General features: G+C 49.2%; 1 protein-coding gene across 1 annotated transcript in view; it reads left to right on the forward strand.

Annotated features, from left to right (window-relative positions):
• The first annotated feature begins 4,646 nt into the window (after positions 1-4,646).
• FAM53A (family with sequence similarity 53 member A) overlaps positions 4,647-26,498 on the forward strand; it is a 44,677-nt gene continuing 22,825 nt past the window's right edge. Inside the window, exons 1-4 of the mRNA XM_023737990.1 lie at positions 4,647-5,115; positions 20,018-20,233; positions 20,579-20,605; positions 25,446-25,500. Of these exons, the coding sequence (XP_023593758.1) occupies positions 20,183-20,233; positions 20,579-20,605; positions 25,446-25,500 (133 nt within the window). The 5' untranslated portion in view covers positions 4,647-5,115; positions 20,018-20,182. The remainder of the gene's footprint in view (positions 5,116-20,017; positions 20,234-20,578; positions 20,606-25,445; positions 25,501-26,498) is intronic.

Here is a 26,498-nt window from a genome sequence, read left to right on the forward strand (position 1 = left end):
GCCGCGTTCAGGTACGGACCGCTGGCGGCCCCGCGAGGCGCAGGCTGCGCGCGTGCGTCCGTCCGTCCGTGCTCCCGCGAGGGCGTGCGCGTGGTGGCGCGGTCCCGCGTGAACTTGGGCCGGACCGTACCCTCCGTCGGCCCCGGACGCCCTCCCCACAGCGCGGCGGCCTCGCTTGTCAGTGGCCCAGTTTGGGGCTGTCGGAGCGGACGGGACGGCCCGGTGCTTCAGGCCGTCTGTGGAACATCCTCGCGGCCAACACCCGGAGAGCCTGGCGGGTGCGGGCTCCTGGGTCGCGACTCGGGGATGGGACTCAGCGCCGCGCGGACGACCCCCTCGGACCGGCCCCGGCCACACGCACCCCGGGCCCCAGTGCCCCCGAAGCTCCCGCGACCCTCGCGCACTTAGAGGCGTCCCGCACCCCGGGTTCCGAGGCACTCCCACGTATCTTGAGCCCTCCGCGCCCGTCGTGTCCTCCGACGTCCTCGCGCACCTCGGGCTTCCTGCGCATTCCGGCACCCCGAGCTCTCCAACATCCCCGAGTTCGCCCCTGAGCTTCCTGAGCCCCGCGGGCACCGACACCCTTGGGCCCCCGCTCACCCCGTCCCCTCTGCGCATCCGGAGCCCCCCGAGACACCTGGGCCCCCGCGCAGCCCGGGTGCCCTGCGCACTCCTAGCCTCTTGCGCACCCCGAGCCTTCTGGCACCCCGGCTGCGAGGGGCCGGCCGGCCGCGCCTAGGGCGCGCTGCCACTTGTTGAATCAACTTTCCGCGTTGGCCTTTGCGAGCCGCTGTTACTGCCGCTCGGTCGTGCGCGCCGCGGTGCCGAGCAGGATGGGCTAGAGCCGCCGCCGCGGGTTCACGTGCTTGTCATTTCGTAGAGCAAGGAGGACGTTTGACGCGATCAAACGGCGCGCGGAGCCCAGGCGTGGACCGGACGGCGTGCGGAGGGGCCTCCAGCGGCCTGCGGCGGCGGCTGGAAGTGGATTCCGAAGCTGCCTTCTCTCCCTGCGTTAGCCTGGGGGCGTAAGTCCTTACGACTTCTCGACTTCTCCGTGAATGGAGACTGGAACGTGGGGTGTAGGTACATAGTGTATTTTGCTTGATTCCTAATTTGTTACTGCCTTACTCTGCAAACCCAAACCCACTGCCGTGGAGTCGATTCCGACTTATAGCGACCCTATAGGACCGAGTAGAGCTGCCCCTAGGGTTTCCACTGCTGTAATTTTTATGGAAGCAGACTGCCACATCTTCCTCCCGCGGAGCGGCTCGTGGGTTAGAACCGCCGGTTCCGGTTAGCAGCCACGCGCTTAACCACTGCGCCTTTTTACTCAACAGGTAGGATGTAATTTTTTCTTAATATAAGTGTAGTCATGTCTCTGAAGTTTATCATTCAGTATGTGAAATGGGACTCTTGAGGCGTCGTATTTCACCCTTGAGTACCTTGACTTTGACTCTAAGCTTTCATAACTTTAAAATACTTTTTTTTTTTTAACTCAAACTTGACTCATCGCTTAGTTGAGTTTCTGATGACCTCTCCTCGCCGAGAACTTTTTAAAATGAGTCAGTTTGACTTCACAAATGTGCTCCAGTTTCAGAGTATTTAAGAAGTTTAACTTGGGCATATTGATTCTGCTTCTTTAAAAAGCTCAGCTGTCCCCTCACTGTTGATGGAGCATGTCCACCGTCCGAGTGGCTCGGTGGGCAGGGAAGCCTGGCCTCTCTGAGGATGGTGGAAGAGGAGGGAAACTCTTTGAATGCCTTGATTCTGAAGCTCTTGACTATGATCCCAAAATGGAAACTGAAATTATTTAGAAACAGTAGCGTTTCTTTTAATTGAATTAGCACAGGGATTCTAGGCAGTAATTAATTCAGACACTTCTCGTGCTTCAGGTCTTCGTTTTATTCCCGTCCCCCCGCTAGAATTTCCCAGGTCCCCCAGTCCCTTTGTGCTGTAGGCAGTGGCCGTGGCAGTTCTGGTCCCCTCCCGTGGCTTGGTAGACGATTCCCCTCTTTCCCCTCACCATCTGGTGCACTTACAACTTGGTTCTGGAGCTTTTGTCCCTCTGGTGAGCTTTTTGACGCCACTTGGAGGGCTTATGTGACTAGGACAGCAGCCTGCAACATGTGGTATGAACTTGAGATCCATCTGAGCTGTGTTATCAGTCAGTCCCACGGAGAGATGCTAATGGATCTGCCTCCTTTGGATGGATCCTTAGTTTTCTTGACTTAGGTGGACTGGAGGAACCCTGGTCGCAAAGAGGTTAAATGCTTAGCTGCTAACGGAAAGGCTGAAGGTTCAAACTCACCAGCTGCTCCATGGGAAAATGATGTGGCAGTTTGCTTCCATAAAGATTGCAGCCTCGGAAACCCTATGGGACAGTTCTGCTCTGTCCTGTAGGCTCACTATGAGTCACAATTTCTGTCCTGTAGGCTCACTACGAGTCACAATTGAGTTGACGGCAGCAGGTTTTTTTTTCCAATGTTGGATTGGGGGCCAAAGAAGAACAGTTCTTGTTGCTACTGGAAGTATTTAAAACGGAAAATGCCACAGTTATCTTTTCCTTCAGTGGCTGCATTGGGACATCTCCTGGGGGTACAGGCATTTGCTCGTAGGCGTGTTCGTGCATAGGGAATAGGCGTATGAGGAGGTGCTCACCAGAGAAGGGACCACTGACTGGGACATTAAAGAACCAGGAGCACACCTAAGTATCTTTTACTGCCATTTCAGACATTTAAGAACAATGATTTTTCTAGAAAGCAAATTAAAACCCTTTTAGCTTGTTCTGTAGTTTTATTTTGCAAATGAAAATCGACTTTCATGTTTTGTCACATTTGTCGTAAATGAGCATAATTGAAAAATCTGTGTCAGGGATTGAACCTGGGCATTGACCTACATGTTATTTAATTGGATTCCTCACAGTCTTGTGGAGTGGGTGGTCCTTTCCCAATTTCAGTCAAGGAGACCCAGGCCCAGAGAGATGAAGTCACTTGCCCAGGAATACACAGCTAGTGCATGGGCAAACTGGGGTTTGAACCTCTGTCTTGTGTCCAAAGCTTGACTTCCATCCTTTATCTCATAATGAAATTATTTGGTGCAGTTTATCCTCGTAAGTGTGGAGCATCATGTACTCACCAGTATAGAGGTAACTAACGGGTTGTCTCATAGACATAAAGCTCTTTCTCCATTTTATGGTACACAGTTTGTTGGTTTGCAAAGATAACACTTATGGTTTCTGTGCACTTTTAAGCTAAATAATCTGCTGTTCAAACCCACTAGTTGTGGGTTTTAATATTAGAAAGATGTTGATTATTTAGGAAAGGCGATTTTTCTCTTCTTTTTTTTTACTTTTGTTTTGTCCCGTTTTGCAAAGGCATTTCCAAGAGACTCTAGAAGTCTTGTAGCCCTGGTGGCGCAGTGGTTAAGAGCTCGGCTGCTAACCAAAAGGTCAGGAGTTCAGATCCACCAGCCGTTCCCTTGGAAATCCTATGAGGCAGTTCTTCTCTGTCCTGTGGAGTCGCTAAGAGCTGGAATGGACTCGTTGGCAATGGGTTTGGGTTTTTTTGGTTTTCTAAGTCTTGATGTGGTTTATCAATACCACCAGCTTGTGGCCCAGATAGAGGGGTTTGCTTTATCCTTGTTCAGGGGTCACTGATTCTAGCACCTCAGTATCCGCTAGTGAAGGAGGCACTGGACCCCTGAAGTGGAGCTGTACTCTAGAGCTGTCGATCTGTGACTTCAGTGAGGATAATCCAGTGCTGTCAGTGGCCTGAGTGACTTCACTCAGATGGCTTGTCTTGCGTCTGGAGACTTGTTCCACTTCCCTTTTCTTCCATGGCCTCAGTGTGCTCAAGGAGCCCTAGTTATGACCGGCTCCAACAGTGACAGAGGCCATTTGGCTCCGTTCTCTTTATTAAGTGTCACTGTTTTGGTTACTATGGTAGCATAACAAATTACCTCTGAAATTGGCAGCTTGAAACAACAATAATCGTTTAGTATCTCATGGTCTCTGGGTTTCCACAGAGGCTCAGCTGAGCAGGACTTGCTTGCTTGGGGTCTTGTGCAGGCTGTTTGGTCGGTGACTGTGGCAGCAGTGTCTCCTCGCAGGCGTCGTCACACCCGTGCCTGGTGCCTGGGCTGGGAAGACATGAACAGCAGGGATTCCTTGGGCCTCTGGTCTCGCACATGTCTCTCCAGCATGGTGGCATTGGGGCACGTCCCGAAAGACAGCCAGGCTGTGGTTGTGGTACCTTTCTGACTTTGTCTCGGAAGTCCCCCAGTATCCTGGACATTCCTCTGGTTAGGAGCTAGTCACTAAGATTTGCCCATATTGACGCGGGGAAATTAGACACCACCTTTTCAGGGGAGAACCCTGGCTGTGCAGTGGTTAAGTTATGGTTGCTAACCAAAAGGTCGGCAGTTCAAATCCACCAGGCGCTCCTTGGAAACTCCGTAGGGCAGTTCTACTCCGTCCTGTAGAGTCACTGTGAGCTGGAATTGACTCGATGGCAGTGGGTTATGTGTTTTCAGGGGAAGGAACCCTGGTGGTGCAGTGGTTAAGAGATCAGCTGCTAACCAAAAGGTTGGCAGTTCGAATCTACCAGCCGCTCCTTAGAAACCCTATGGGGCAGTTCTACTCTGTCCTGTAGGGTCGCTATGAGTCAGAATGTACTTGACAGCAATGGGGTTTTTCAGGGCAATAATGCCAAAGAGTCTGCAGACTTGTTTTAAAATCTTTACCTCACGAGCGCTCATTAATAACTGACGTTCCACCAGGCTATAATTGGGTTAAGCAGCATTGTTCAAGCGCCCTTTGAGAGAAAACTAAATAAAAGAAACTCAGAACCCAGAGTTTGGTGCCATTGTGTCAGCCACGGGGTTGTGAATCAGTAGGAGTCTCCCTGAATTTGGAGTGTTCGCAGTTGAACAGTGTCAGTGGACTTGATCGTTTTTGTCTTCTATCAAAACCCATCCCAGGATCCTGATGCCTTTGTGGTAAAAGGGAACACTTCGGCCTTCTGACTTCTGTTACTAGGAAACGTTTGTTGACCATGAGCCCTGTGTGAGGCGCCTTGCATAGATTCTCATTTCATCCGCACAGACACTTTTAAACAGGTACTGTTGTTACCCCATTTCCTGCTTCAGGAACCAGAATTGACGGGGTTAGCTTTAATCGCCCAGAGCCCAGATTTGAACTCAGATGTCTGATCCACAGCCAGTGAAGGGGGGCTGGGTTGAGTGCCTGGGCCAGCGTCTGCCGGGTACTCGGGAGGTGGAGGGAGCTCCGGCTGAGAGGTGACTTACCCCCTCCTCCCAGGCCGTGGTGCCCCTGAGGATGTATGTCCACGTGAATTCATTTGTTCTGCAAATACTCGCTGACTTCCTCCTGGTATTGGGTGGGCAGCCTGCTGGTGGAGAGGCGGGACTGGGTTCTTTGGCCGCTGAAGGCGCTGTCTTGGATGGGAGGCGTGCTGTGTGAGCCGTAGGTCATACTGCAGTGAGGCCTGCATCAGGTGGCCCCATGGGACAGGCTGTGTGAGCTAGGTTTGAAAGGAAGCTTGCCAGGGTCCCAAGCAGGAGGAGGGCCTTCTAGTCTCGGGCAGAGGCTGCGGTGGGTGGGCCATTGAGGTGGGGCTCTGGGCCCTGCTGGGGCTGGGCGTAGCCCTCTGGACTGAGGAGGCTTTCAAACAGTGTGAAGTGGTCAGAGTCCCGTCATAGAACATTTTAGCAAGATTCAACACGCTCTCGTTCTGCTTATTCCCACCAAAATGGTGTTAAAGGAATAAAAAGGAATAAACCTTGAAGGGCAAGAGACAGAGGGAAGGACAGCCGACTTGGAGGATGGAAAGCAAATCCATAAGCAGTCACTGTCTTAGAATAGAAACCAGTTGACATTGAGTTGACTCCGACTCACGGCGCCCCCGTGTATGTCAGAGCAGAACTGTGCTCCATGGCGTTTTCAGTGGCTGATTTTTTGGAATTAGGTCTCCAGGCCTTTCTTCCGAGGTGCCTCTGGGTGGACTTGAACCGCCAGCCTTTTGTTTAGCAGCTGCATGTGTTAACTGCACCACCCAGGGACTAGAGAAGGCAGACATCTAAGCCCCTGCAGGAGAGAAGCAGCAAGAAGCCTCCTCTGTCCCAGGACAGGTTCCCAGCTGGAGGTAGCAGGCACCTCGGAAAGTGAGGGTGGTGGCCGGAGGCGGGAGGATTGGGTGCTGTCTGATGGAGGCTCTCATGATCATCAGCATCTTCATTATTGCCGTCTCCTGTTCCCCAGCAGAACTGGAAGGTGGGCTGTCTTGAGAACAGCACCAGGGAGGCCCCAGTCTGGGGGCACCAGGCAGAGAGGGGTGCAAGGCGAGTGGTAGCGGGAAAGGAGATTGGGAGGCTTCCTGAGGAATGTACATCAGGCCCCCAGCAGGAGAGTGGCGGCCTCTCCGTGAGAGGCTGAGCTGCTGTGGGGAGCGGATGTGCGGATTCTGCCCGACCATCCTGGGTGAGACCCACCAGTCCACAAGCCCTGCTCCTGGCCATAGAGCTGGGTTATGTCTCAGGTGTTTAAAGTTTTATAATTTGATACACAAAGATGTGTGTGTGTAAGTTAGGAAGTGTAATGAAAGAAAACATGTTCCCAGCCTCAGAACAAAGCCCCTCAGTGCTGTGGCCAGTGGGACCCTCCTTGACACGTTCCTCATTGGCCTCATGCAACCGCTATGCTTGATTTTGTGCATATCTGTCCCTTAGAAAAGAACAAAAACACACAGGAACTTGAAATGCTCATAGACTCACAAGATCCCTGGGCGGTACAAACAATTTGTGCTTGACCACTAACCTAAGAGTTGCCAGTTCGAGCCCGCCCTGTGCCGCTGTGCAGGAAAGGCCTGGTGATTCGCTTCCATAAAGATTACAACCAAGAAAATCCTATGGAGCACAGTTCTACCCTGTAACACATGGGGTCGCCATGAGTCGGAACCGACTCGACAGCAGCGGGTTTATTTATTTATTTATTTTTAATAGACTCACAGGAAGTTGCAAAAAATAGTAGAGAGAACCCGAGTACCCTTCACCTAGCTTCCCACAATGGTGGCATCTCGTATAGTTGTACAGTCTCCAAGTCAGGAAATTGACTTTGGTATATTACTGTTAACTGGATGTCAGACCTCATTCAGTTTTACCGTTTTTACATGCATTCATTTGTGTGTGTGTGTGTGTGTGTGTGTGTGTGTGTGTGTGTGTAATTCCATGGAGATTTACCTCATGTTCACGTTCATGTAACCACCTCCACAATCAGGACGCAGAACTGTTCCATCACCGCAGAGGAGCCCCTGTTTCTTCCCCTTTATATTCTCACCTCCCTTCCTTGGCCGCTTGTCAGCTCTTCTCCATCTCTGTAGTTTTGTCATTTTGAGAATGTCATATCAGGGGCATCGGACGGCGTGTGACCTCTGGAGGTTGACTTTTTTCAGTCAGCATCATGCCCTTGAGATCCACCTCAGATGTTAATGTGTCTCCGTATTTCGTTCCTTTTCACTGCTGAGTAGGATTCTGTGCTTTTTATGCCTTTAAAGAACTCCTTCTCTGCCCCTAAACCAGAAAAGTCGTATTTTCTCCTGAAAGTCTTCAAGCGTAGCCTTCCACACTTAAGTATTCTGTGTATCCTGAGTTGATGTTTCTGTGTCTAGAATGGGGTGGGGGCTCCGTTTCCTCCTCCCACGTGGACAGTCATGTCCTGTTCCTTGTGTGGCCCTACTTTGCATGGGGACCCGCAGTGCCACCTGTGTCACTTTGCATTTGCAGACAGGTGTTGACTGTTGTGAGTCTGTCTGTTTATCTCGTCATTTTGTGTAGGCCTGGGCGTTGGTATCACTGTGTCTTAATTACCATAGCTTTATCACTCTTGATCCCTCCTCACTCTCGGTATGAATGGAGACTAACATGATGGACAGCTGAGACGATCTTTAGCCTGAAAGCAGAGACCCGAAGACACAGGGAAGACCAAGGGGACTGAGACAATGCAGGGACCAGAGAAATCGTATTAAAAAACAAAAAAGCCCCGTAATAGTCTCCCACCTGCCCCTCAGTCACTGGAGGAGGCTTATGTGTTGCTGAGATGCTGAACAGGTTTCAGCAGAGCTTCCAGACTAAGATGGACTAGGAAGAAATACCCGGTGATTCATTTCTGAAAATCAGCCAGTGAAAACCCTATGGATCACAATGGTCCAGTCTGCAACCAATCTTGGGCACGGGGCAGGATCGGGCAGTGTTTCGTTCCATTGTGTGAGGGGTCACCACGAGCTGGGTGTCGACCCCACAGTAGCTAAACACAGCAACCATAATAATCGCCTCAGAGATAACAGAGCAAGAAAAGAAGAGCTGGAGTTCTGCAACGAGCAGTCCGAGACAAGGAGGGAACCCTTGGAGGCTGCAAACGTAAAAGTGGAAATAAACGTGTCGTTGGAAGGGTTGGAAGGGTTGGAAAGTGAAGGTGAGGACATAGCCTAGAAAACAGAACCACAGCAAAAGAGTTGAAAAATAGGAGGGAAAGATAGCTGGTTTAGAGAGGGCCAGGCCAGGGAGGGGAGCATGACATTGGACTGATTGTTCCAGAAACAGAGGCTGGGGACAAGAAGGATGGAAGACAATCAGAAGTAATGCCGGCAAATCTCTCAGACCGAAGGACTCAGTCTCCAAATCACGTGCCCGCGGAGTGAAAGCACAGATACAAAGCCCCTTCCCCAGGGCTCCTGTGAGTTCTCCGCTACCTGGCACCCGGCACCCGGGAGAGAGAACATCCTGAAAGCCTGGCTGGTGTCAGGTGTCGGCTCCTTACAGCAACCGGGAAGAAGACGAGTGATTCCCACTACACCCGCACACCCCTTCCCGGGAAGCTCCTGAGAGTGTGTATTTACAAGAGAGACCATGGTAAGGGGTCCTGGAAATGGGGTCCCACTCTGAAGCAGGAAGAAGGGAGTTATCAAGGTGAGGCAAGAGCCAGGCCCCAGTTGTGAGCAGAGAGTCGCATCCCACACCCCAACAAGAGGCTGGAGGCTCCAGGAGCAAAGAGGCTGGAAGATGTCCTGTTGTCCTAGACCAAATGAAGCTGCTTCCTAGGAGTTTTATAAGTGGTTAAGAGTTATGGCTACTAACCAAAAGGTCAGCAATTCGAATCCACCAGCCGCTCCTTGGAAACCCTGTGAGACAGTTCTACTCTGTCCTATAGTATCGCTATGAGTCGGAATTGACTCGATGGTGATGGGTTTGGTTTCTGTTTTTGGGTTCGGGAGTTTAAAAACAAGTCTGTTCCAACTCCTGGTGACCCCGTGTGTTGCAGAGTAGAACTGCTCTGTGGGGTTTTCTTGGCTGGGATCTTTATGGAAGGAGATGGCCAGGCTTTCCTCTGTGGTCCTGCTCCGTGGGTTTGTACTGCTAACCTTTAGGGTACTGGTTGTGTGCAAACCATTTGCGCCACCCACGGACCTGTTGGGGAGTTTGGGGGAAGAATTTGTATCAGGCAGAAATTTTGCATATGAAAAAAGGAGGGAATCATTCACTAGACCCTACTGTATGGCCTAGCTGGGAACACTTTATGGTGATGTCATAATGTCAACGATTTAACCGAAGTGTGCCTTATGGCCCTGTGGGAGCTCTGGGGTAGGGGAGTTGGCATAGGGATATGCTGGGAAGATCTAGAACCTAATCATCCTAAAGGCAGTAGATAATGTGTCAAATGGGGCAGTCAAGAAACTGCTGTGTACACGTGTTCTTTAAATGTTGACTTAAATAAACACCCGAGTGCAGAACTGAACGGGGCCGAAAGTGCCCCTGGTTCCTCTCCGCGTTAAGAGTATTGGTTTCAAAACTGGGTACCATTCAAAACTGTTGCCATTATAGGATAAAACATGTCTTCACAGATGCTAAATCTGTATGTTAATAAACTTAAGTTAAAAACACACAGAAATCCAGACCACTCTGGTGCCTTTGGGAGGGTGGATTCCCAGAGACTGAGACTGACCAGAAAAACCAGCTCTGGGGTTTTTATGACAGTCCAAAGAGGCTAGCAAGCGTCTGGATTTAGGCAGTGCAGAGCGCCCGGTCCTCTGTTATCGTTGGTGCGTGACCCTCCTGGGGACCTCAGAGACGCCTTTGTGACTGGAATGTGGTGAGTGGGGGGCGTGGCGTGAGGGGGAAGACAGGTGAAGGGGGCCGGATCCTGGGAGGCCGGAGTCCAAGGTGAGGATTTTGACCTTTGTTCCGCGAGCCACTGAAGGGTGTTTCTGAGGGTCAGAGTGATAGGATCCACTTTTTGTTTTAAAGACACCGCCCTCGGGGGCACTGGCTTGAGGGGTGCAGAGATGGCCGGGAGGGACCGCTCAGGCCGTTACGTTGTACAGGCAAGCGATGACTGGGGCTTGAGCCAGGGAGGCACCGGTGGAGGTAGACGGAAAGTGGCAAAGAAGAAACTCTTTTGGAAGTTGTCAGCTACGTTGCTGGTTTGGTTGTAGAGAAGTGTCAGAGCCTTTGTAAGCGAGGACAGTGAGCTTGAATGTGACTCCTCTCCGGGCGGCTTCCTGCTTGTCTTCCAGCCCGGCTTCCGTGTCCCCTCGTCAGGGCTCTTCCGGTGGGCTGCCCTACGTCACCGATGGTCTCCTGCTCGCTGCCTCCTTCCCGTTGCCACCATCTGTCATTGTTTTGTTTACCTCTTGCTTTTCCCAGCTGGAGCGCACCCCCTCAGGGCAGGGAGGCTGTCTGTCTGAGCTGTGTTGACCCAGGCTTGACAAGCTGACCGCCCCGTTGGCCGTCAAGGAGGGGCCACATGCACGTTACACCTTGTGATCAGGAATTCCATCCTGATCGTTCAGTTCTTCAAGGAGGAAACTGGCTGGGGTTTGATTTTATGTATAAGAAGTCATTAGTAACTGCCTGAGTCACATGCATTCCTTCTTGACAGAAATGAAAACATATACAGCTAGGGTCTGATTCCCCTGAGCAGTGCTCCCAATCCCAGTCTGCCTTTTGGTTTCTGGAAGGTAACTGCTATTGTATCTTGGGATAGTCCCTTTCCCACTGTTTCATGCTCTTCTGTAACATGGAGTGCTTCCTTTCCCTACTTACTGTGCTGCTTCCCTGTACGTGGTGTGCCTCTTCCCTGTACGTGGTGTGCCTCTTCCCTGTACGTGGTGTGCCTCTTCCCTGTACGTGGTGTGCCTCTTCTCTGTACGTGGTGTGCTGCTTCCTCATACGTGGTGTGTCTCTTCTCCGTATGTGTATGCTGCTTCTGCATATGTGGTGTGCCATTTCTCTGTATGTCATGTGACCCTCTGTTCTCCGTGGGTAGTGTGCTTGTTTTCTGTACATAGTGTGCTTCTTCTCCACTTCGTTGGAAAGGCAGATGGTCTGCTCTGTGTGCTGTACTGTGTGTGCTTCCTCCACTCAACAAGTTTGCCTTTGCAAGCTCTTCGTCAGTCACATGTAGACAAAGCGCACTTTTTTTAAAACTTTCATAAGCACAGTATACTAGTCCACATTTTTTACAGTCATTTCCCTGCTTAGGGACATGTAGATTTTAAAAAGCAAAGATGTCACTTTGAGGACTAAAGTGTGCTTGACCCAAGTCATGGTGTTTTCATTGGCCTCATATGCATGCGGAAGCTGGACAATGAATAAAGAAGACTAAAGAAGAATTGATACCTTTGAATTATGGTGTTGGTGAAGAATATTGAGTATACTATGGACTGCCGGAATAACGAATAAATCTGTCTGGAAGAAATACAGCTGGAATGCTCCTTAGAAGCGAGGATGGCAAGACTTCATCTTACGTACTTCAGACACGTTATCAGGAGGGACCAGTTCCTGGAGAAGGACATCATGGTTGATAAAGTAGAGGGTCAGCGAAAAAGAGGAAGACCCTCAATCAGATGGATTGACATAGTGGCTGCAACAATGGGCTCAACCATTGTAACAATTGTAAAGATGGTACAGGACTGGGCAGTGTTTCTTCGTTGTACACAGGGTCACTATGAGTCAGAACCGACTTGACGGCACCTAACAGCACCAAAGATTTCCCAAATGTTAACATCTTACATAACCACAGTATAGTGACCAAAATTGGGAAATAACATTGATATAATACAGTTGTTGTTTTGTTAGCTACGGCTGAGTCAACTCTGACTCATAGTACCTTATCTACAAAAGAATGAAATGTTGCGCGATCCTTAATCGTCGTCACAACTGCCATTGTGTTTGAGTCCATCACTGCCATTCTTGTGCCAATCCATCTCAACAAGGGTCCTTGGCTTTACAGGCCTTCTGCTTCAGCAAATGTGATGTCTTCCTCCAGCAGTTAGTCTTTGGTCTTTCCCAATGTCCAAAATGAGTGAGTTGGACAATGTGCTGTGTGATCCATAAAGTTTTCACTGGCTAATTTTCAGAAGTAGGTCACCAGGCTTTTCTCCCTAGTCTGTCTTAGTTTGAAGCTCTGCTGAAACATGTCCACCAGGGGTGATCCTGCTGATATTTGAAATACCTGTGGCGTAGCTTCCAGCATCACAGCAACATGCAAGCCACCACAGCATGACAGACGAGGGTGGTATGATGCAGTACTATTATCTAACCTGTGCTGCCTACTCAGATTTTGGTAACTGTCCAATGTCCTCTTACTGGTCTGGGGTCACCTGTTATAGTCGGTTGTCATGTGTCCTTGGTCTCCCTCAGTCTGGGACAGTTCCTCAGTCATCATCTTTTATGACTTGGACACTCTTGAAGAATTCAAAACGTGTTGCCGTTGAGTTGACTCCGACTCATAGCAGCCAGGAGAACTGCCCCATAGCGTTTCCAAGGCTGTAATCCTTACGGAAGCAGACTGCCACATCTTTCTCCCATGGAATGGCGGATAGGTTCAAAGGATTCGAACTGCTGGGCCTTTTAGTTAGCGGCCAAGTGCTTTAACCACTGTGCTACCAGGGTTCCTTTTTTGAAGAGTGCTGGCCAGTTATTTTGTAGGATGTCCCGTAATTTGGGTTTGTCTGATGTTTTCTCGCGATTAGATTGAGGTTATGCATTTTGGTGGGAACCCCCAGGAGCGATGTCTTTTCAGCGCATCACATCAGAGGCACACGATGTCGATTGTCCTGGCACTCGCCATGTGAACGTGACCTTTCAGTTAAAGTTGTGTCAAGCAGGTTTCTCCACTGTCAAGCTACAATCTTCCCCCCTTGTAAGGAACAAGTATCTTCTGGGGAATACTTTGAGACCATGTAAATACCCTGTTTCTCATCATACTTTCACCCGCTAATTTTAGCATTCATTTCATCCATGATTCTTGCCTGAGACGTATATAATGGGGTGCTTGCCAAATGATGATTTCTTTTTTTCATTTCCATTGTTCCTTATCGATTTATTAGTTGGCATTCTGCTCTAAGGAAGAGCTCTCCCTTCTCTCCCATTTATTTATTTTTTCAATTATTTATTTATGTCAGGACGAACTCAGGGATTCTTATTTTATTCTAATGGATTATATAATCCATCACTGTCATTGCTTACTTTGCTGCTCTTGGGAGCCCTTTTATCGTTCTTTGAGCACTTCCTTACTTTCTGGCACCCCGAGATATTCGGGCTCATCTTGCCCTTTCTCTGCCCCAGCCCTGGAATCAGCCATATTTCTCCAAGAACTACATGGCCGCCTTTTCATTTTATTTATTTTTTTATTCATCATTGAAAATATACACAGCAAAACATACACCAATTCAGTAATTTCTACATGTACAATTCCTCCCCCGTTAACATGACCTCACTGCTCCCTAAGCTTCCTGTCTAACCTTTCGAGTTGCTGTAGTCACTTTGATCCCATATAGATCATTCTTAAAAGAGCACAGTGCTCAAAGCAGACATTCTTTATTAATTTAGCTAAACTGGTTTAAGAAGATTTCAGGATTATTTTTGTTTTAAGGATTATCTCAGGGCAATAGTTTTGGGGGCTCTTCCAGCCTCAGTGGCTCCAGAAAGTATGAATTTCATAAGAATTTGAGATTCTGTTTCATATTTTCTCTGCTTTTGATCAGAATTCTCCTATAGAATCTTTGAGCAAAATGTTGAGTAATGGTAGCCGGGCATCATCCAGTTCTTCTGGTCTCATGGCAGAGGAGAGAGTTGTTCATGAAGGCAATTAGCCACACATTCCAATTCCTTCTATTCCTGACTCTAGGAGCCCGGGTGGCCTAGTGATTAAGCGCTCCGCTGCCCACTGAAGGGTCGGTGGTTTGAACCCACCAGCTGCTCTGCAGGAGAAAGATGTGGCATTCTGCTTCAGTAAAGATTACAGCCTTGGAAACCCTATGGGGCAGTTCTACTCTGTCTTACCGGGTTGCTATGAGTTGGAATTGACTTGACAGCAGTGGGTTTTTTGATATTCCTGACTCTCCTTCTTTGATGCTTCATGCGAGTATGTGGCCTATTTTTGTTTTTTTTTCCTTTTTTTTTTGTCTATTGTACTTTAGGTGAAGGTTTACAGAACAAACAGTTTCTCATTAAACAGTCAGTACACATATTGTTTTATGACATTGGTTAACAACCCCACGACATGTCAACCCTCTCCCTTCTCGACCTTTTTTTTTTTTTTTTGGTGAAAATATACATAGCCAAAGATACACCATTTCAAAAATTTCTACATGCACAGTTCAGTGACATCGATTACGTCCTTCCAGTTGTGCTGCTATTCTCACTTTAGATGAAGGTTTACAGAACAAAATAGTTTCTCATTAAACAGTTAGTACACATGTTGCCCTATGACAATGGTTAACAACCCCACTATATGTCAACACTGTCCTTACTCAACCTTGGGTTCCCTATTACCGGCTTTCCTGTCCCCTTCTGTCTTCTAGTCCTCGTCCCTGGACTGCTGTGCCTCATTAGTCCCATTTTGTTTTATGGGGTTGTCCAATGCCCGGCTGAACGGTGAACCTTGGAAGTGACTTCACAACTCAGCTGAAAGGGTGTCTGGGGGCCATACTCTTGGGGTTTCTCCAGTCTCTGTCAGGCCAGTAAATCTGGTCCTTTTTTTGTGTGTTAGAATTTTGTTCTACATCCTTCTCCAGCTCTGTGCAGAACCCTCTGTTGTGATCCCGGTCAGAGAAGTCAGTGGTGGTAGCTGGGCACCATCTAGCTGTACTGGACTCAGTCTTTTGGAGGCCATGGTAGCTGTGGTCCATTAGTCCTTCGGACTAATCTTTTCCTTGTATCCTGTTCTCTTCATTCTCCCTTGCTCCCGAAGGCATGAGACCAGTGGAGTATCTTAGATGGCTGCTCACAGGCTTTTAGGACCCCAGATGCTACTCATCAAGGTAGAATGTAGAACATTGTCTTTATAAACTGTGTTATGCCAATTGAGCTAGATGTTCCCCCAGACCATGGTCCCCACAGCCCTCTGCCCAGGAATTCAGTCCCTCAGGGAGTTTGGATGTGTCTGTGGAGCTTCCATGACCTTTCCTTGTACAAGTTGTGCTGGTTTCCCCAGCACCAAAGATACCACTAATCTATTGCCTATTTAGTATTTCCCCTCGCACCCCTCCCATCCCTCATAAACAACAAAGATTGTTACTTTTTGTGTGTAAACTTTTTCATGAGTTTTTACGATAGAGGTATCATACAATATTTGTCCTTTTGTGATTGACTTATTTCACTCGGCATAATGTTCTCCAGTTTCATCCATATTATGAGATGCTTCACAGATTCATCGTTGTTCTTTATCGTTGTGGAATACTCCATTGTGTGTATGTACCATAGTTTGTTTACCCGTTCATCTGTTGATGGGCATTTAGGTTGTTTCCATCTTTTTGCTGTTGTGAACAGTGCTGCCATGAACTTGGGTGAGCATATGTCTATTCGAGTGATGGCTCTTATTTCTCTAGGATATATTCCTAGAAGTGGGATTGCTGGATGGTATGGTGTTTCTATTTCTAGCTTTCTAAGGAAGCGCCATATCATTTTCCAAAATGGTTGTATCATTTTGCATTCCCACCAGCGGTGCATAAGAGTTCCGATCTCCCCACAGCCTCGCCAACATTTGTTATTTCCAGTGTTTTTGATTCGTGCCAGTAATGCTGGGGTGAGATGGTATCTCACTGTGGTTTGAATTTGCATTTGTCTAAAGGCTAGTGATTGCAGCATTTCCTCGTGTCTTTTGGCCGCTTATATGTCCTCTTTGGTGAAGTGTCTGTTCATTTCCTTTGCCCATTTTTAAATAGGATTATTTGTCTTTTTGCTGTAGAGGTGTTGGATTTTCTTGTAGATTATTGTGGCCTGTTTTTTAAATAAAGTACTGTTGTTGTTGTTAGGTACCTCTGAGTTGATACCGACTCATAGTGACCCTGTGTACAGCAGAATGAAAAACTGCCTGGTCCTGCCCCATCCTCACAATCTTTGCTATGTTTGAGCCCATTGTTGCAGCCCCTGGGTCAATCCATCTTGTTAAGGGTATTTCTTCTTTTTCGCAGACTGTCTACTTTGTCAAGCATGATGTCCTTTTGCAGAGACTGGTCCCTAATGGTAACATGTCCAAAGTATGTGAGACAAAGTCTCACCATCCTTGCTTCTAATGAGCATTCTGGCTGTACTTCTTCCAAGACAGATTTGTTGGTTCTTCTGGTAGTCATGGAAGCCCTATGGGGTAGTTCTACCCTGCCCTGTAGGGTTGCTCTGAGTTGGAATCGACTCCTCGACAGCAGGTTTGGTTTAGTTTTGGTTAATGACATATGAAGGGAGCCCTGGTGGCGAAACAGTTAAGTGCTTGGCTGCTAACTGAAAGGTTGACGGTTGGAACCCACCCAGTGGCTCTGCGGGAGAAAGACCTGGCGATCTGCTCCTGTAAAGATTACAGCGAGAAAAACCCTGTGGGGCAGTCCTGCTCTGTCGCACGGGGTTGCTATGAGTTAGAATAGACTTCGATGGCACCCAAGAATAACAACAATGACATATGGTATTGGGCATCTTTTGATATGCTTATTTGCCTTCTGTACATTTTCTGTATATGGGCTCAAACATAGCAACGATTGTGAGGATGGTACAGGACCAGGCAGTGTGTTTGTTCTGTTGTATGTAGGGTTGCCATGAGTTGGAACCAACTTGACAGCACATGTCTTAGTCATCTAGTGCTGCTATAACAGAAATACCACAAGTGGATGATGTTCACGAAGAGAAATTTATTTTCTCAGTCTGGAAAGCTAGAAGTCTGAATTCAGGGTGCCAGCTCCAGGGGAAGGCTTCCTCTCTCTGTCGACTCTGGTGGAAGGTCCTTGTCATCAATCTTCCTCTGGTAGAGGAGCTTCTCAGTGCAGAGACCTGGGTCCAAAGGACACGCTATTCTCCTGGCTCTTGTTTCTTGGTGGTATGAGGTCGCTGTCTCTCTGCTCACTTCTTTCTTTTGTATCTCAAAAGAGATCGGCTTAAAACACAACCTAATCTTGTAGATTGAGTCCTGCCTCATTAACATAACTGCCGCTAATCCCATCTCATTAACATCATAGAGATAGGATGTACATCACGTAGGAAAATCATGTCAGATGACAGAATGGTGGACAATCACACAATACTGGGAATCATGGCCTAGCCAAGTTGACAGATATTTTCAGGGGACACAGTTCAATCCATGACAGCACATAACAACAACAGTAGCATATCTTTGGTGAGGTGTCTGTTCAGATCTTTTCATTTTGTATTTGGATTCCTTGTTTCCTTATTGCTGAGTTTTAAGAGTTCTCTGTGTATTTTGGATATTATATTTTTAAAAACAAAAAATGAGTATTAGAGTTTTGTCAGAAACCTTTTCAGCATCTATGGAAATGATCATGTGGTTTTCCCCTTAGGTCTATTAGCATACTGTACTGATAGATTTCATAAAATGGAGTGACCCTTGCTTTCCTAGTGTCGGCCCCCCGTGGTCATGAGGGACATTCTGCTGACGCAGTGAGGGCGACGTTGCTAACAAACATTAAGGTTTTGGGGGCGGATGTCCATAAGCAATACTGTCCCAGAGGTGGATTTAATGGCTTGTGGGGGGCCTGGGCACTGAGTGTTTCAGGCTCCCGCTGGTGGGGACCCTCTGTTCAGTGGCTGCTTATTCTGCCTGATGAGCCTCCCCTAATAAGACTAGAGGCCTGGTGGTTGAGAACATGTATTCTGGATCTTCCGTGCAGTTTTTCCTCCCTGCTCTCATGGTTTCGGACATCCCCGGGCAGCGAAAGTGGCTGAGTGCTCGGCTGCGAACTGAAAGGTTGGAGGTTCGAGTCCACCCAGAGGTGCCTCGGAAGAAAGACCTGGTGATCTACTTCCAAAAAATCAGCCATTGAAAACTCTATAGAACACAGTTCTACTCCCACACACGTGGGGTTGCCATGTGTCAGAATCGACTTGATGGCAACTGATTTTATTATGTTTTTAATGTCCAAGAGCTCTTTTTTTCCCTGTCTGAGTGTTTCTTTATAAGGGTATTCTGGTCTTATGTCATTGATAACAGTATGTTATCTCTTTGAGGGTAAGATTGATAATACTGTTGAATGTTCCTTCTTGCACAGTCTGTTTTCTTCAAGTTGCTGTTTTTTCCACTGATGGTTTTGGAAACACTGGTGGCATAGTGGTTAAGAGGTACAACTGCTAACCAAAAGGTCGGCAGTTCAGATCCACCAGGTGCCCCTTGGAAACCGTGTGGGGCAGTTCTACTCTGTCCTGTAGGGTCGCTGTGAGTCAGAATCGACTCGATGGTAGCAGGTTTGTTTGTTTTTTTTGGTTTTGGCCTCTTCTGTTGCTTTCCTAAGGAGCCCTGGTGGCACAGTGGTTAAGCACTCAGCTGCTAACCAAAAGGTCGGCGGTTTGATCCCACTAGCTGCTTTGCGGGAGAAGGATGTAGCAGTCCGTTTCTGTAAAGATGAGAGCCTTGGAAATTCTATGGGGCTGTTCTACTCTGTCCTGTAGGGTGGCTGTGAGTCAGAACCGAGTCAGTCGATGGCGGCGGGTATTGCTTTCCTGAACTGGTGGCCCTGAGCGCCTGCTCATGTTCAGGAATGGGACACTGAAAAGCAGACTGAAGCCTGTGTGTGTGGCGGGCTTGCTGGGCTGGTTGCTGGGGCCTCGCCCATGTCAGGACCCCTGTCCTTTTCTCCCCGGGGAGGCAGACCCTGCAGTGCTGCGACTGAGTCTCTGCCTGTGGGTAGGGTCTTAGCTGCCCGCTTCTAGGGCTTGGACAGGGATGGCTGGAGGCTCAGTGCTGCCGCAACTCCCCCTGCGTCCCTTGCCCCATTTCACCTGGCCCTTCCCCCTCAGCTGGGCCTGGCCTGCAGACCTCTGTGTACCCCAGGAAACTGGGCTTCAGTTGGGGTGGGGGCGGGGCTCTTGCCCAGCAGGATGGAGTGGGGGAGGGGACCAGTGGGTAACTGCTTAAACAGACTTTCCACCAGGGAGGTAGGTGGTTCAGGAGTTTGCAGTCAGGTTGTTCCTTGGGATTTCTCCGCACTGGGCTTAAAGTTTGATTTCCTAGCTGCTTTCCAGCTTCCAAAATCCCGTTGCTGCGTCTCCTCTCCCGTCATCTTTGCCTTGCGGGCTAAGGCCCTCTTGGAACGGGTGGGAGTGCTGTTTCCTGATGCTGGGGCTTTGGGAGGGTTGATCCTGATGTGTGCATCTGACGCTCCATCTTTTCCTGGAAGACGGCTTTCATTAAGTTCTCCAGGAGGCAGCTCGCGTGGTTGTTTTAAAGTGCTCGTTGGAAGCCCTTGGGGTGCAGTGGTTAAGAGCTCGGCTGCTAACCAAAAGGTCAGCGGTTCAAATCCACCAACCGCTCCTTGGAAACTCTATGGGGCAGTTCTACTCTGTCCTGTAGGGTCGCTATGAGTTGGAATCAACTCGATGGCAATGGGTGGGTCAGGCAGAGGGGTCAGAAATACTTTATACGCGTAGTACTCAGCGTGTAATAGAAAAACTAATGGAATGGTGTGTATATAGTTACATTTGACAGTGTCTCTTTACTGACGAACAGACACGAGGCTCTGAAGGTCCCCTGGAAATGGATCGTTCATCTGCCAAATGGAAGCGTAACCTCCAAGTTTAGCTCAGACTCAGCCATGGCCCGGGCCTCCTGAAGTCTAATGCCCCGGAACCCCAATGCTTGACGGTGCGGACAGAGGACACGGGGCCCCCGACCATGGTCACGCTCATCACCGAGAAGCTGCAGAACCAGAGCCTGGACGACCTCGCCCGCAAGACCTACGATGCCAGCCCGGTAAGCTGGCCTCGGGTGGCAGGAGGCAGCACTCTGTTCGGCTCCTTGACCTTTGCACGACAGTGGCCGACTGGCAGGCAGGGGTCTGGGAGGGGGTGTGGGGGAGGACGAGGGCCAGGGGAGGCAGGTGTGGGGAGCAGGGGTGTCCAACGGAAGCCCAGGGCAGGTGCAACTCCCGGAGGCCAGCTGTCATCTTTGATCGTTTTCCTTTCTTTTAATAAACATATAACCTACACACAGAAAAGTGCGCAAATTATTTGCACAGTGTGATGAATCTTCACACCTGTTAGCCATCACCCAGATGAAGAAACTGCACAGGACTGCCGCCCAGAGTCCCCCCTGCAGGCCTCCCAGCACCACCCACTCCCAGGGGAACCTATGTTTGAGTTTTAACATCCTAGATTAATTTTGGAGCCCTGGTGGCGCAGTGATTAAGAGCGTAGCTGCTGTCCAACAGGTCGGCAGTTTGAATCTACCAGCCTCTCCTTGGAAACCCTATGGGGCAGTTCTACTCCGTTCTGTAGGGTCACTATGAGTCGGAATCGACTTGACAGCAACGGGATTGGTTTAGATTAGTTTTGCCTGGTTTTGGACTTTGTGCAAGTGGAGTTAATTTTTCTAGCATTGGGATAAAGGGGACTTTCAGTATGCCTCTTTCAAAATACCAGCCCTGCCCCAGTCAGATGGGGATTCAGAGGGTGTCCTCAGTCGTGTGCAGCCCCCACATCCACGCACAGAAGCGTGGTGCTGCTGAGCTTCGCCTGCGTGGCACCATGCGGCTGGGCCCGGCGCTCTCACTGCCAGACCCAGCGGCTTGGAGCCTTTGTCCTGTCACCCTGATTTGTGCCCTGGCACATGTGAGGGAAGCTTATCTGTAGCCTGCCTGTTCAGGTGACATGTGGGAGGTGCGGGCTGCAGGTTCCAGGCCTCCTAAGCCGGGCACATGTGGTCCTTGTTCAGAGTCGTCAGCCTGGGTTTTCTGTGGGTCAGGGCAGAAAGTGCTCTCTGCAGCGGGAAGACGATGGTCGTTGCCTCTGCTGAGTGGAGAGCATGGGTACCAGCAGGAGGGACGCTGTGCCTGCCTGGTGGCCTGGTCCGGGACGTGTGGACCATGGCCTCGGTGCAGCGCATGTGTTGGCCCACACATGAGCTGGGGGGCCGGGCGGTCGTGGCACGTGCTGCTGCGGCCTGCCTCAGTGGGCTGGCTTTCCCCACTTGCCCTGACAGCCCACGCAGTGGGTGGCTAGTCCCCCTTTTGCCCAGGGAGACTGGGTGGGCTCCCTAGCATTCTCCAAAGGTTACCAATGAGGCACATCTTCTTTCTTTCTTTTTTTAAAAGTATTGTGATGAACTAGTGGCTTTTCACAGTTGATGTTTCGATTCATTTCAGTTCGTTCTCGAATTGATGCCTACATTGTCCCACCTGGGGTCAGGGGGCGTTTCTTCAAGTTAGCTCATAGCTATTTTTACTATAAAACCAAAACCAGTTTCTATAGTGTCGATTCTGACTCATAGTGACCCCATGTGTGTCTGAGAACAGTGCTCCATAGAGTTTTCAGTGGCTGATTTTTCAGAAGTAGATCACCAGGCCTTTCTTCTAAGGTGCCTGTAAGGTGGCCTTGAACTTTTGGTTCAAGTGCTGTGCTTGCTTAAAAGAATGAACACACCTGTCTTGGAAGAAGTACAGCCAGAATGCTCCTTAGAAGTGAGGATGGCAAGACTTCGTCTCACGTGCTTTGGACATGTCTTCAGGAGGGATCAGTCCCGGAGAAGGACATCATGCTTGGTAAGGTAAAGGGTCAGCAAAAAAGAGGAGGGCCCTCAATGAGATGGATTGACCCAGTGGCTGCAACAATGGGCTCAAACGTAACAATGATTGTGAGCATGGCGCAGGACCAGCTAGTGTTCCGTTCTGTTGTACATAGAGTCGCTGTGAGTCAGAATCAACTCGACGGCACCTAACAACAGCTGTGCTTGGGTAGTAGCCAGGTGCGGTAATTGTTTGCCCTCGCAGGAACTCCCATTTTAGCTCTAGATGCTTTATGTAGCATACTTTAATATCTTGCAGGGAAAGTTTATCTTTGTTGTTCTTTTCAAAATTTTTGTTGATATTCTTGCATGCTTATTTTTCTAAATGAACTTTTAAAATCAGCTTTGCCAAATTTGTAATCTCTGAGTTAATGGCTGGAATTGCATAAAATTTATTTCTTGTTTTGGAGGCTTCACACTTGGGTGATATTCTTGGTTCATAAGCATGTCTGTTTCTCTGTTAATTCAGGTTTTTTACGTCCTTGTGTAATTTTTTTTTAGTTGTGCTTCAGATGAAGGTTTACATAGTTTTCTATATACACGTTTGATTTTTCTCGATCATTTCATTCCTGGCTGTTCATTCGCTTTTGTTGCTAATCAGGACGGAACCGACGTCACTTTTGTTCGCACCCATTATTGCTGGTGGAAGGAGATGGAGCCATTCGTGTATGTTTATCGTGTCTCCCCACCTTCTGGGCCCTCAGTTTCCGTAGACAATTCAGTCGTTTTATCTGCACTCCTGGCACTTTAACCCGTTTTCACACCTGTATATCTACTTCTCCATTTTCTTCTCCTTATTGTTGGGACCTCAGAAACGTTGCTGACGAGCAAGATGGCCCCTGAGTCTTCGTTCTGACTCCTGTTAATATCCGCCATACGGAATTCCTGATGCTTTTCACATGTCAGGAATTTTATCCTAATATTTCACTACTTTGCTTAGAAAGTTTTCTTCTATTTTATTTGGGGAAATGAGTGCTGAATGTAATTAAATGCGTTGAGGACATCGGTTGCTATGATTTTTCTCATTTAGTTTGTTACCGTAGTGAATTAAGTTTCTTTCCGTTGAACTAATTTATCTGTACCTAGACGATACCGTCCACGTTCACGGTATATTCTTTTACTATTTTAATTCTGTGTGCCTTCAGGTGAAGTATACACCACCCTCTAGGAAGCACTGTCACTGAAAAAACAAGATAAAGCACGGTCAACCGCTGGATTTGAATGGCTCATAATTTTAACGTTTTTGTATCTGTATGCGTCGTGAGGTGGTTGGTGCTAGGTGCTGTCGAGTCGGTTCTGACTCACAGCGACCTTATATAGAACAGAAGATTGGCCTATAGAAATTTCACTGAGAATTTCTAAATAATTTTCAGTGGTATTTTCTCAAATGCAAGAATTGCTGACAAGTGCTTAGGTTTCTTTTTAATGTCGATTTCCCCTTTAATTGCATTAAAGAGAATATAGTTTGTATGTATGATATCCATTCTTAGAAATTTCTCGAAACTTATTTTGAGACTTAATTACTGAGCCCAATTTTGTACCTTTCCATGTGCTTGAATAAATTTTGGATACAAAGTTCAGATCTACTAGCTATAATTTGTTACTTTCCATATTCACATTAATTTTTTGTCCATTAATTTTGTAGTTCCTGCTAGTTGCTGTTGTTAGGTGCTGTCGAGTTGGTTCCGACTCCTAGCAACCCTGTGTACAACAGAACGAAACCCTGCCCGGTCCTGCGCCATCCTCACAATCATTGCTATGTTTGAGCCCATTGTTGCAGCCACTGTATCAATCCATCTCATTGAGGGTCTTCCTCTTTTTCACTGATCCTCTACTTTACCAAGCATGATGTCCTTCTCCAGGGACTGGTCCCTCCTGACAACGTGTCCAAAGTACGTGAGACAAAGTCTCGCCATCCTCGCTTCCAAGGAGCACTCTGGCTGTACTTCTTCCAAGACAGACTGGTTCGTTCTTCCGACAGTCTGTGGTGTATTCAGTATTCTTCGCCAGCACCATAATTCAGAGGCCTCAGTTCTTCTTCGGTCTTCCTCATTCATCGTCCAGCTTTCACATGCATGTGAAGTGATTGAAAACACCATGGCTTTGGTCCACCATGGGTGACCCTGCTGGTATTTGAAATACCGGTGGCATAGCTTCCAGTATCACAGCAACACGTAAGCCACCACAGTATGACAAACTGACCCATGCATGGTGGATGTCATCTTTAGGGACAAGCTTTTTCACTTAGCACAGTTCTCCAGGGGTCCATCCAGGCTGTGGCTTGTCTCAGTAGTTCATGTCTTTGTATTGCTGAGTAGTGTTCCTCGGAAGGGATGTCTTACCGCCTGTTTAACCATTCGCCTGTTGAAGGATCATTGCAATTCTAATAAAAACGCTCACACCATGTTTTGTGGAACACGTGACAGAAGAGGAGGGTCGGCTGGCTCTGGCTGCCGGGGTCCAGTGATTGGCCACGTGGAGGTCACTGGCGAACCCAAGGAGAGTCCGAGTGTGAATTGGAAAGGGGCCACAGGAGACTGGGAGGTCGGCCGTCACAGTGGTGGTGACAGCTGGATCGGGGAGGAGGGGCCACAGGTGTTTTTTAAAGATTGGCAAATAAGCAGCTTGGTTGTATGATGGGACAGGACAAGCGGAGGGGATTGGTTCAGACGCAGGACTTGTGGGAGCCGTGTCCTTGGGGCGAGGAGGTGTGGGGAGCTGACTGGGTGCGTGCGGGCGCAGGTGGTGCAGGGCGCTGGCCTGAGTGGACGTCACATAGGCGGTCAGTGTGCTGGCCGGCTCCTCCCGCCGTGACCACTGCACGAGGCAGGCTGAGTGGCAGAGAGTTGGGTATTTTCAAAGCTTTCATTCAAACGAATTCTTTTGTGGAGGTGGGATTCAAGGGCAGTGAAGTGCGTGGCTGGGAAGAGTTCAGCTCTGTGTGTTTGCCTGGTGTGCACAGCCTGGCACCCACCACTCCAAACAGGCTCCAGGCCATCCCTGACCCAGGGAGCCCCCTGAGGCCTAGGCCAGGAGCCTGGGCCCTGCATCTGGAGCTGCCACGGGGGAACGGGCCCCAGTGGTGAGCTTTGTGAAGACGTGGCTCAACCCAGCTGAGAAGGAAGGAGGCCTGGCTTTTAGGAGTCAGGTGTTTATTTTCACTTAGTAAATGGACTGGTAGGTTTCTAAAAATCTCCATTAAGAAAAAATAACGTATTCCAGCAGTCAGTGCCTTTTTTTAAAATCAGCAAGAAGAAAATAATGGGGAAAACAGACTTTGTTATGGGGAAGAAAACACAGTAAGATTTCTCGCCTGTTTCTCAGTTCTCCTATTTAAGTGCCTGGTGTTGAAACTTCTCTTTCTTATCCCTTTCAGTATTCAGCTGAGAAACTGAACAAAAGCCGCAGTTTGTTCCCCTTTGAACTCAATGGTAAGTGTTGAAAAGCTTTGGTCTTCCTGGGGCTGGTGTGGGCCTGCTGGGAGGAGAGCCAGGGCGTGCCCCGGGGCCTGGGGGCGGAGATGGGGTCTGCGTAGTGGGATTTGAACCTAAGGTTGACCTCCATATCAATGCCCAGGCAGTGTTTCTGTCTTGTCCCTTGGGTGGCTACAGGTTCCTCAGTAGCTGTCCTCTCTCTTTGCTGGACCAGTGGTTGGTGTTGCCTGCGAGTAAGGGCCAGTTAGGACACTTGGGACATGGCCCCTTGCCCTTTTGCCTGGAGTCACTTTAACAGTGACAGCGCCCAGGCGGGAGCCCGGGGAATTGCCACACCCTTTCTGGAAAGGCGCCTGGGGCTGCCAGCGTGAAATGCCCCCTCCATGGGGTCCTGCGGCCCCCTGCTGGCAGCACACCCCACAAACAGGGCAGCAGGCCAGGCGGTACCTGCGGTGTTGGCTGCAGCTCTGATGTGGCCGATCCCAGAGCCAGCCTTGGGGCATCGGGGTGACGGCAGAGTGGGAGGGGGTATCTGCGCTGTGGAGTGCCCAGCCCCCAGCCTACATCCTCGGCTGCCAGCCACCCTGAGCGTGTTGGGGAGCCAGGCCTCCTGGTGTTCATGCTCTTGACGCGCTTGTGCGCTGTTTTGCTGGCTGCAGTCAGATGTGCTCATCTGTGGTGTTTTTAAAGGAAGAGTTGAATGGAGAGAAGAGGCAGGGTGGTTTACAGTCAGACAGACCTGAGTCTGAGTCTCAATTCCCACCCCCCAGTGGAGACCCCGGGGGCGGCTGCCTCTGTTGGCCAGGGTCGTGGGGCGGCGGACGGCGTCCGGGTCTGGCATGGGGCAAGCACGTGTGGTGATGTGTCCACGTGCCAGACAACTAAAGTGAAGAGTCTCTACCAGATTCTTTAATGAACAATGGAAGTCCCCACCTCAGTCAGAGCTTTACCACCCACCCCAGCCAGAGCCTCACCACCCGCCCCAGAGCCTCACC

The sequence above is a fragment of the Trichechus manatus genome, unplaced genomic scaffold (assembly GCF_000243295.1).
Source record: "Trichechus manatus latirostris isolate Lorelei unplaced genomic scaffold, TriManLat1.0 scaffold00111, whole genome shotgun sequence".
Lineage (NCBI taxonomy): Eukaryota > Metazoa > Chordata > Mammalia > Sirenia > Trichechidae > Trichechus > Trichechus manatus.